Source organism: Equus quagga, chromosome 4, assembly GCF_021613505.1.
Source record: "Equus quagga isolate Etosha38 chromosome 4, UCLA_HA_Equagga_1.0, whole genome shotgun sequence".
Lineage (NCBI taxonomy): Eukaryota > Metazoa > Chordata > Mammalia > Perissodactyla > Equidae > Equus > Equus quagga.
The window spans coordinates 128,622,992-128,635,233 of record NC_060270.1 but is presented as its reverse complement, the minus strand read 5'-3'; the positions used below and the strand labels follow the sequence as shown (position 1 = coordinate 128,635,233).

Below are 12,242 nucleotides of genomic sequence, written 5' to 3'. Positions count from 1 at the left end.
CAACAGACACTTATTGAAGACTTGCTATGAGGCATGGTACTAGGTACCAAGAATTCAAAGGTAAAAAAGGCATGTTGCCCTTGAGAAAGTTGCAGAAAAGTAAAGTTGTAAACTAGGAAATAGGCACATTAACAATGCAGTAAATGCCACCTCAGAGCCCACTCTCCACACACATTCATACACATATTCATTCATTCATATAAACATGCAAAACCCTTCTGCCTCATGAATGTGAACTTCCAAAGATTCCAGATTCTTTAAAAGTTTGAAGCAGAAACTGGGAAAAGATTCAGTGCTAAAACTTTCCAATTTTGTAATTTTAGTAAAGTCAGATGGGATGTGTGTGTATTGGTCTAAATGTGTGTTTTATGTGGAGCCAACTTTATAAAGAGTTTTATTAAGGAAAAAGTATTCTGAACAACTGATGCCTTAAGTGTCAGATTAATTTAATACATATCAGATTAGTTACTCATTCTAACACCAGGTATTAGTTCAGAATGTCTTAAAAAGAATATTCACTGATATACCCCTATGATACTGAAAAGCCTGGATCACTTATTTAGGAAGACAGAGCTAAGAGTCAATGTGATTTAAATTCATAAAGTCATAATAAATATTCCAAGAGTAGACATAGCCTTGTTTTCTCAAGCCCTATTCATCCAAAGTATTCCTTTAATTAGTTAACAGTAGGAATTTGGGTCTGTGTTGTTTTTCATTGTACTGAGCAGTGTGTGGAACAGCGCAGGCTCTGGCATCAGACTGCCTAGATTTAAAATTAGGTTCTTTCCTGTACAAGCTGTGTGACTTCTCCAAGCCTCAATTTTCTTAGCTGGAGGATGGAGATAGTAATAGCAGCTACCTCATAGAGATAGAAGTGTGAAAGGAGTAATAGCAGATAAAGCATATAGCACTGGGACAGGCACTACCATTAAGTAAGCAAGTATTATTATTATCATTATCCTCAAATTCAATTGAATATTCATTTGATCTCAGTAAGGACATTTAATATTTGCCAAGAAAATTATTTAGCTATCCTGTCTGTTTTTATGGCAGTATGGTGATGATAATTTATGTTAATTTTATCCTTTCTTGAAGGGTATAAAATCATATTAATGTGTTCATTCACTTCATTTATTTATCTATTGAACAAGTAGTTATTGAAATTTTACTGTATACAAGATATTGGGCAAAGCATGGAACTCAAAGATAATTTTACCAATAGAGATCAAGGTGGCCTCAGAGTTTCCGATCACGGCCCTGGGAGCCTGCATGGTTTTCTAAGGAAGCTGAATAAACTTAGATACAGAAAATATAGTAAATAGTGATCATATAATCAGAGTTCATGGGTCTTACATAAATATAGAAATGATAGGTCCTTGGTAAGCCAGTCACATTTCCTTTCTCCCAAGCTACATAGTTTTCATGCCATTTCAGCAAATTATTGAAGCTTCTTCCACTCATTCAAAGAAAGAAAAATATTCTCCGTAGGCTTCCAGTTTCCAATGGTTGCTGAAATTCATAAGCAAAAATTTTTTATTATACTCTTGCATTAATTTAATATATGCAAGGCCACAGAGGAGGGAGGAAAGATGGAGATATAATGACAGTATACAGTGGGGAAAAAGATACATATAATCCATGCTTTCATGAAGCTTATATCACAGCAAAACTATACCTTACTTTCACCTCAAGGAATCTAGATCTTCCCTTTGAGATGAGAATAGAAATGCAAAATGTCTATAACTTTTTCTTAGCCATTCCCTGAAAGGCTTATTTAAGGCAGCAAGAGTCAGGAATTTCCAAAGGGGAAACAAATCTTGAAAGGAGGCCCTGAGTGAGCAATGCTAGGAAAGGAAGGAAAGAAGATGTTGGCAGCAGAAAATCTGTGGAACTAAGGCCAGATCAGTCAAACTGGGAAAAAAAAAAAAAAATAGCCACTTGGAAAAGGAGGATCTTGTAAGACATCCTGAACAATTGTTTAATTTGGTGCTATGGCTTAATTAAGTAAATTTTTCATGGATCATTGAATCTAGCCAATTGAATTCAACCAAATTTTCTCTTCCCATCTCTGTTCTCATTTCACCATTTTGTTATGATATCAAATGGGTTTCGGAACTGCCAATCATTTCTTCATCAAAGTTATTGTGGTGTACAGCACTGAATTTCATTGGACTTAATCTGGAGAAAACTGCAAAGCCCTTGATATGTTACATAATTTACTATTTAGATAAGGGAAAGAATATACTTTTCTCTTTGTTCTTCTGCTGCTAACAGATAATTATTTCAGTGTCTTTCAAGGAGATAGACCCTAGAGTCTAACACAACAACAGTCAAAAACTAAATTGACTTGAAGGTAAATGAACCACTTTTTTAAAAATACAAAATTTTGTGACTTTTTAAATTATTATTTATTAATTTATTTATTACCAACGGTTAAGGAAAACAAGTCTGATCTCCAAAGTTACACTTCTCTAAACCCACTGTGGAAAGGACCAAAAGCTCTTTGAACACGTAGGCAGCTCCTACTCTCAGGTTTTTCGGATGCCAAGAATCAGCTGAGGTAGCAATGCTGTGATCCCGGTAGCTGTCATCACATACAGCATCATGGCCAAGGTAGGAGCACCACTCCTCAATGACTTAAGCATTTCGAGATGGTTACCATCTGTCGTTGCTATTTGTCCCCAAATAGGTGAAAGTAAAAATAACCAAGTGTTCCTAAAGCAATTCTCTTACCAAAAAAAAAATTAAGTGCATTAGCACATTTCCTGCTAGCATTTTTAACAGAGATCTGGGTAATTCTGATACAGATGGTCCGAGAAGCACTAGTGTGTAGACAAACCCTCTCTCACTCACCAAACCCATCAAGCAGCGATTCCCAGGGAGTGAGATTGGTGCCAGGCTGACTGCTTAAGAAAACAGAGTCCTAGGCTCTACCCCTAAATTTACTGGGGCCCAGAAACCTGCTTATAGATTGATATATTTAAAAGTTTTCTGGGAAATTCTAATACACAGCCTGCAGTGAGAGGAAGGGGATGATATTTTCCTCTAACACAGCCATAGGGAGTCCTTGTTCCGCAACCTACTAGCTCTCTGATCTTTCGTAACATCATTGGTCTGTAAGATGGCTGTTGTGAAGATTACATAACGCGATGCGTGTTAGAATCCAGCGTGTAGTAAGCTAGTGGTCGTTGTTATCGTAGTATTATATGCCTAGCTCTAAATAAAATATACAGAAGTAAAATGTCTGGTTCACTACTTTGAGAAGCATGCAATCTATTTAGAAAAATAATATAAATATTAATAAAAATTTAAAATATGAGTTTATATTCTGAGGCAGTAACATATTTGCACCCCTAAAAAAAATCAACACAATATTCTGAGTAACAAAGTAGATTGTAAAATACAGGGAATTATAAGAATGTGGGGAAAATCATGTAAAATTTGCTTTAAAATGTCTAAGTTTTCTAGTTCAGGTGCCCTAATTCTTATTGACTCACCAAATTTTTATTCATATTATAGAAAAAGATTAAAATCATAAGTGATAGTCAACTTGTATTTATTATTTAAAACTAGAATTAGAAAAAGAATAGTATATATCTGAGAAAGAGGTCCATGGGATAGGTTTGAAGGGGCCAATGGAACCCCTGACATTTTATGTAAAAAATTGTTTATATGAGTATGAGTATTTCTGAGGAGGGATCCGTATCTTTCACTTGATTCTCAAAGGGTTTTCTGGCCCCCTGAAAAGTGTGAAGCACTACTGAAAATTCCTGTTTAGCACATTTTATGCTCCTCCTCATGTATGCTGGAGAAATTTAACTCCCAATTGCCTTCCAAATAATCTCCTTGTTTTCCTTCTCTTAAATGTCCTCTGAATCATTTTCCTCAAGCTTTCGCCATTCAAATATCCTGAGAAAAGAAGTGACAGTAAGATTTATTTAAGGAAATTGTAAAGCAGAGTTTCGTAGCTACCTCAGCCCATTCAAAATCTGCAGGCATCAGCGTGGAAGTTCATGTACACGTTTGAAAAGTTTCAGTGGCAGAGATCAACTGATGACTATTTTCTGAGTTTTCCCCTTTGATTTTGTATCCATTTCTCAGCCTTTTGAATTATTTTTGATTAGTTCTGTATTTCTTTTCATCTCAGGTAGAAAACTGAAGGAACTTCCCCAGAAGGATACAATTCAATTTTGCCAACTTGCATTTTGCCAACCTGGCAATTCTTCCACTTTGTGTTTTATTTATAATGTGGTAACAACACTATTGATGTTACACATTCTTATTTCTCTCTTCCATTAGGTGCGTGTGCAACATTGACTGTTCTCAAACCAACTTCAATCCCCTCTGTGCTTCTGATGGGAAGTCTTATGATAATGCATGTCAAATCAAAGAAGCATCATGTCAGAAACAGGAGAAAATTGAAGTCATGTCGTTGGGTCGATGTCAAGGTAATGTTCCTACCAAAATTCATTTCAAAGAATGTTTTTAGTCTCTGTGTAGAAATGAGAAGTGAAGAAAACTCCTTATTAGGAAGCTATTTCATTTTCTGAAAGGCAGTCTGATTCACAATGGATAGTAGAGTCTACTAGCATTTTTGGGAACAATAGAAGTTTGAGGGCCTACCAGCAACCGTCCACGTAGGACTGTATCTTCATAATACCATAAACACAGAAACCAATAATCAGAAGATGGCAGACATTCTCCTTGCAGGGGAAAAAAGGAAAGTCAAAACCATTTTTAGCAAAGAATCTAAGGATTTATTAGACAACCTCAAAATTAAAAGCAAATCATACCACTTTTATGCGTTGATTCAATAGAAATATTTCAAGTACATTTTTAAAAGCAGGATGTACTAGGATGTTCTACTTTGTTTCTTGTTCAGAAAGAAACGTTTTCTTCGTTTTTGACTTGTTATTCTTTTACTCAACCTATCTCAGTTATAGTTGTGAACTTTCTTGCCCTAAACTTTAGAAAGCTCACATTATTCTATTATTCACTCTCAAACAAAAATTGATGTTGTAAATCTGTCTTTGTATAAAGGTTGCTTAGAACTATAGTTGTAAAAATTCCTTAATTGCAATGAAGATACTGTTGGAGAGATAAGTGTGACAGATATTTATGAAAGTTAATCTTTATTGTTAATTTTTTAACACAGATAACACAACTGCAACTACTAAATCTGAAGATGGGCATTACGCAAGAACAGATTATGCAGGTACGTGATATTTTCTACTACAGAATATGAGCATGTCAATAAAAAAGTCCTGGGGAATCATTGTTTGCCATTGATCCTGAGTTCAACCTTGCAAGACTTCTGACATGTGCTAGTCTTCTCTTGCTTAGTTCAAACTTTCAACAAGCAAGAGTAAATTTTTGTTGAAGCAAATAAGACACTTATTTTTTGCCAGAGTTAAAGCAATTGTCAAAAATATCATAAGATCTAATTAACTTGTTTTGACAGTACAAATAGCACAAATGACAAAACATTTATCAAATTAATGGACATCGATGGAAATTAATGCAATTTTTGACAGTATATTGTAATAAATGTAAATGTTCTTGTTTGAATTTTTATAAAAGTCAACAATAAAAAAGTTTACTAGTCTCTTTAAAAAGCTAGAAAGAAAGGACAGCTATAACTAGTAGTGAAGGCTGTCTATATTTAGACACAAAGTTAAAAAGGTATATATAATTTACTTTTTAAAATTAAATACTTTCAATTTATTTAAAAACTAAAATGTAGCTTCTGACACGTGCAAAATTATAAAGCATTTTATTTTAAAATGGAAATTTTATTTAGCAATTATAAGATATTATTATGAGGAACATTTCTACCTAATATAATTTTCCTTGGGTGGGAAATAATTTATGGGTATGCAAATAGGATTTTAATAGATTCTTAAATTTGGATAAATTTAGGCTAAAATATATAGAAATAAAATTATTGAAGTTGATAATATGTAGGGCTTTTAAAAAAAATACAGTTTTACCTATGAAGCATTTCTAACTAGATTTATGGCCAATATTCAATCAAAAAGAATTGCCTCGTCTTTCAAAATATATACTACCATTCATTCTTTCTGAAGTTGCATTTCTTTTAACAATATTTCTGATGTTATACTTATATATAAAGTAAATCTTGATGAAATTTAAAAATAAATTAATCAATCAGATGTTTTACTTATGGATACCTCAGACCTCCCAGAATTTGAGAATAAAAGAATTCTTTTTTTTAACTTTTCATGTTTATCTTAATGTTTTTCAACATGTAAATAAAACTTTTCATGTGCTAGAAGCCTGGAATTATCACAGACAATGAAACATGGAAACCCGTTAGTTCTACTGTTCTGTAGCTGTTCCCAAAGTGTCCAGGAGAGATATTAATAGATGTTCCTTGAAAATAGTAGTCCGTGGACAATAAGTTTGGGAAGAATCCAGATAAACAAAGGAATTTTTTACTCAGAACTTTTTACAGCTCTTATATGCACTGTAAAATTTTTAACAGACACACTTTTTTTTTTTTACTCTTTGTTGGGGAGAATTTCATATATATACATAACGCACACAAATGTCGGCTGTATAGTGTCATGAACTCACATGTACTCATCACTCTAACTCAGTAAAAACAAGCCATGGCTAACCTAGCCCTCTCCCCACCCCTGTCCTCTTTCCCTACCTTCAAAATAGGTGGAAATAAATCCCAGGAATCGCATCATTTCATTGATAAATACTTTAACCTGCATCTCTAAAAGATCAACCCTTTTGTAGCAAAATTACAGTGTCATTATCACACCTAAAATAATTGTGAATAAATCCTTATACTTCAAGCTTGCCATTCCTAATTAAACACTGATTGCATAATTTAAAATTCCCCTTAAATTTGATTTAGAAGTCTTTATCTTCATTGATGATCTTATTAAAATACAACATAGACCCCTCTTTAGAAATTATTTAGATAATAATCTGTTCCTGAACATTTCTGAGATTCCAATAGTATTTGCATTTTCCTGAATTTTGGGACACAAAGTTTGGAAAAAGTAAAAGGAACCAAATGGAGACTCCGTATGTCATTGTCCTCTTAATTTCTGTTTCACAAGCTCAAAATTCCCAAAGGAGGAAAAACAGGAACCGAGTGACTCACATTCCTAGAAGTTTGCCATGTGCTCACAGCTCATTTAACATCACAGTCACTTCCCTCGTGAGACAAGCATTCATGGACTCTCCCACCAGAGGGAAGTACTGATCTTCACACACGCTCATCTTTTCCTTATATGTCTTTAATGCCATAGGTTACAAACCTTTAGCAATTCCCCCCGCCGCTTTTCTTTCCTTTGAGCCTACCTTAAATCTTTTAATACAAGAACACACATTTCTGATTACAAAAATGGAAATATATTTTAAAGAAAGCCTAAATCTTAAAATAAGTATGCTGTGCCTTATTTTTAATAGCATTTAAAAGAAAGAGACTCCAACAAGGAGGGACTGATTTATAAAAAAAAATAAGTTCCCGTAAAGGAGCCCTGCCTCCAACAAGACTAACGGGCAGTAGACCCAGGCGTGAGCAAACTTGCATGGATCTGTGACTTCCATGATCCTTACCTCACCTAACTGCCCTTCACACCAGGAAACCAAGGAATTTGCCAGATCCTCCCAGCTGGCGGTACTTTCTGGTTGGGTCTGACTTGGGTTTCTGTTGTGCTCTCTCTCCTTTAATGAGACGGAAGGATTAGTGAGTCCCGAATCAAGAGCTTCGGATCTTTGTTTCAAGGCAGGGTGACAGAACTGCTATCTGATAAGCCAAACGGGCCACTTAGTCTTATTCTCCCTTGTCAGTCTGACTGGGGCTTAGCTTTCAGTCTTTCTCTTCACTCGCAGAAGGGTTCAGAGAACATGATTTTATAAAACCATAAAGCTAGGGCTTTCAAGGATTTCCATTGTTTCAAACTATTAATATTAAACTTTCCTTTTGGAAGTTTTTAAATAGCAAATGTTTTACACTTCTTGAAATTTGCAACATTTTCTTTAAAAATGTATATATTCCCCTCATGTCTTGTAATGAGAACAACTGAAGTTCAACTATTTTGGTTTTTCACCTCTGGTATGTGTATTTTCTGGTGGTATTGCTTTTCTATCTAAAAGTCTGGTCATGCTTCAGAAAAAGTGGCTACATATTTTTCCAGTAAAAATGTACTTAATTTTATAAGTTGAGAGATGTAAAAAAACAAATAACCATGAAGTTAAACTATTTTGTCTTTTATCATCTAGAAAATGAAATGTATTTTCTTTTATGACATTCTGTATCAGTTTCCAAAAGGATCTGCAGTGGCTTATAATTAAAATATATTCAATGAGAGTGTTTCAAGAGAAATTGAAAACATAAAAGTAGAACTTTGAGGAAAATAACTATATCAGCAACATAGACTACTACAGCTACTGCCTTTAGCCCTCAGCTTCCTTGCAACCAATGTAGAGAGAAATTACGATGGAATCAATTCATCCAGCGAATATTTTCAGAGTCCCTGCTATACGCTCTCCACTGACCTGGGCTTCACCAAGGTGAAGACGTCACCCAAGGTCCCTGCTAAATGGAACTTAGCTTTTCGTTGTCTGATAAAAGTAAATAACCAGTACAGAGACCAAAGATGAAGTTCCCCTAGTGCTAAATTCTAAAGGAAATGTTTAGCATAGATCTTTTTATAAGACATCACTGGAAAGCATAGGATGGATAAAAGCTTCAACAGTGATTTTTATAAAATATGCCAGGAGGCTCTTCATATGGCTGGGGATTTTTTAAATCAATTTTTGATAACATTCTAGAACATAGCATTAAAATATGTATAACTCAATGATACTGTTTCTATGGCAGACTAAAGTAATGAGTTACATTTGTGTATATTTCTGGATTAGAAAAAATAAATAATTAACACAGAATACCGAGGGAAATGGCTGTGAGGGAGAGCATGTTCAGTTTATCCTCCTCATGTGTCTACAGGTTCAACAGGAACTAAATAAGATAACAGTCAGAAAGCCCGAATAAAAACAGAGAATATGTTAGATTATAGTATGTATATGGGGGTAAAAATTTCCTGTTTTTATTCGTTTGTAATGAGATAAGTAAGCCCTGAGTCACCTCCATTCTTGGGAGGGAGCGAGGGTCTCCCTAGCTCTGAGTCTAGGTACAAACATGTATGGAGTCCATGTGTCTACTTGTTGCACGTTGCACTGGGACCATTCACCCTTTCTTGTAACATTTAGGGAGGATTAAAAACCTTTTCCTTATCTTTAAGCAATAATTTAGATATTAAGCTCAGGTCTGCAATATGAAAGAAAGAAACCAGAAATACACATGTAAACTAAATTCTACCCATCCTATTGTTATTCCGTCAACCCATTTTTCCACACTAAGAGGGAACTGACATCTTGAAAGGGTATCTAGATAGGCTAAGTGAATTGTGATAATAACTCGTTCTCTGTAGAAGCCATTGCAATTTACAAAGGCTTTTTCACATATGTTGTCTCCTTCAGTCTTGACAACAGAAATGTGAGGGAGATACTCTATGCATTTGACAGGTGAGAAATGAAGGTTAAGGGAGATTAAGTAAAGAGACTACGTGATGGAGCGAGGGTTCAAACCATTATTGCTAATTCCAGAATCCAGCCAAGTGTGAATGGAGAGGGAGCAGGGGAAAAGTGTCACTGTCTAACATTCTTAGGTGCTTTGGGACTCACTCTGCACCTTAAAGGTTAACTGCTTGGGAGTTCCAGACTCAAAAATGTTTCACTATGATGTCTACATTGCTGTGAGATGCTGGGAAGAGTTACTTTTCTCTCAATTTATGCCTATATCTTATAAACATCCTATAAGTGTTATGCTGTTTGCTTTTAAAATTCTCTTGTTCTGTTTCCTATTTCCCCACATGGACAAGAGAAGCCAAAGAGAACAGTGTTTGCTACCAAGTCATCCAACATTAATAGAAAATGTGTGTGTGATATTTTGTGGTTTTACAAAGATCCATTCATATTACCTTATTTGCTCTAATGTCAGTCCAATAAAACAGTGTTGCAAATACCAGAGGAAATAAAATTGAGGCTCAGAGAAACTAAGTGGTTGACCTGGAACTAGACACGGTATTTTGACGTATTGACCACCCACCCATGCAAATAGGACACTGGCTTGATTTATTAACTGTTTGCCTTGATTGTTCTTCCACTCTACATATATAGACACGAATACCAAGTGGGTACATATCATATTTATAACATGAATTAATTCAGTCATGTGGCAAAAATCTGCATTTAAAATGGAAGCTTTTTGCATTTGCTCATGAACAAGAGGAGCGCTTCACTGGAAAGCATGTTATGTCTAGGCCAATAATTTGATCTGTGGGAAATAAATAAATAGCAGCAAATGCAGGCAGCAGCTTGTAGCACAAATATTGGTATCAACAGTGAAATAAATAAAAATGTTTGCCCAGACTATTACAGTGCCACCAGACTAGCCTAGAATATTTAAGCTCAGGAAATGAATTAAGATGTCAAGATTTTCTCAAGGTTTCTGAGGGAAAGTGTCTCAATTCAACTATTTCCCCTCTGGGATTTGCATTAGAGTCCTGCAAAATTCATGAAGCTTTCTATGAACTCTAACTTCCAATTTTTCCTGCTCTCTTGAACTTCTGTGCTTTCATTGTTTTCCCCATAAAATCATGTAGCCAGTCATCGGTAATATTATGTTATGTTCATAGTTATAGATAAACACAGAAATAGTATTTGCAATACAGATGAAGATTTTCTACTGAAGAGTTGCCTTGGGCCCTGGTAGACACTCTGGGAAACTTTGTGTTTATGCCCCAGTTCGTAAATGCATCCTGCATCATTTATGGGCACTTTTTCCTACTTTCCTGAAAGGCTTCTTTCTGCAACAAATTGTTCACTTTGAGGTGTTACTTCTCTACCTTTCTCTTCCATAAGGGTGAGGCACCCAGTTTAGAAGTCAAAGCCATGTAATCAGACAGGGCTGAGTTTAAACCCTGGCCATGCTATTATTGATTATTTAACCTTGAGCCAATTAGTTAACCTTTCTGAGCCCCAATTTCATCTGTTCAATGGAGATAATAAACCTACTTGCATAGGGTTGAAGTTTGAATTAAAAGACATTATGTAAGGCATTAGCAGCAACTAGTAAGCTAACTATTGTTATTATCTTCCTTTCCGTCAGACAATTGAAAGTATATTTTTATGGGAAATATAAGACGTGGTATGGGATATGGTCTGTTCATGTGATATGTGTTCAGAGTTTTTATACATATATTACCCTTTATGAACTCATCCAATTGCAAGAAGTTTATTTTTTTTCTGTTTGAGTCATATAACAACTTGTTGCAAGAGACTTTGGCTAACTTTCTACTTCATCTATAAAGAAATATTTATTAAGCATCTACCATTTTTAAATCTTCAGTACATTGATATGTCTAAATTTTCACATGGCCAATTTTTCGGTTTTCGTCCATTCAACATAATTTTACATATGGTATATTTTGATCACTTTAAAAGAATATGATCACCAGATTATTTCAACATGAGATTCAAATAGAAATTTAGTAATAGTATGTAACATTTGACAGAACTGCAAGATCATGATATCACTTATATTTCTTTTCTATTTGACCTTAAAAATTAGTCATTTGTACCCCAAAGTATGTGTTTGAAAGACCCACACATTCATTATTCACAAGAAATTTATGTAATGGGTGACCATGCTGATGGGGAGGTGTCAAGCAAAATTAACTGGAATGTGACATATGAGAATTTATTCTGTTTATGCAAAACATTATTTTCACTCAGAAAAGTTAATGTTCACACATCATAAATCAACACACACACACACACACACACACACATACACCTTAAAGAGGCAGAGCATCAAGGTCAGAAGAGATGTTTTCAACAAAAACTGATCACCAGGGAAAAACAAGTCTACTTAGCAGAGGAGGAAAAGAAGGAAAGCTGTTTCAGCTCAAACATCTAGATGTCACTAGTGAAAGTGACATAATTATCCACCTTAATTTACCTTTTTACCTTAAGCATATTATTTCCATTCCTGGGAAAAGTAACATAAGTGTGAATAGAATGTGTGAAGCTGATGTCCAAATGCTCTGTATAATGTGTGAAGTTATGTCCAAATGCTCTGTATAATGTCAGGATACATTGTTTTCCATAAAACTAAGAAATAGAACTCAAGCAGT

The 12,242-nt window shown here is 34.8% G+C and overlaps 1 protein-coding gene across 1 annotated transcript in view; it reads left to right on the top strand.

Moving 5' to 3' along the window:
* Window positions 1-12,242, top strand: part of TMEFF2 (transmembrane protein with EGF like and two follistatin like domains 2) — a 225,501-nt gene that overhangs the window by 173,841 nt on the left and 39,418 nt on the right. Inside the window, exons 6-7 of the mRNA XM_046659426.1 lie at window positions 4,300-4,448; window positions 5,156-5,215. Coding sequence (XP_046515382.1) covers window positions 4,300-4,448; window positions 5,156-5,215 — 209 coding nt within the window. The remainder of the gene's footprint in view (window positions 1-4,299; window positions 4,449-5,155; window positions 5,216-12,242) is intronic.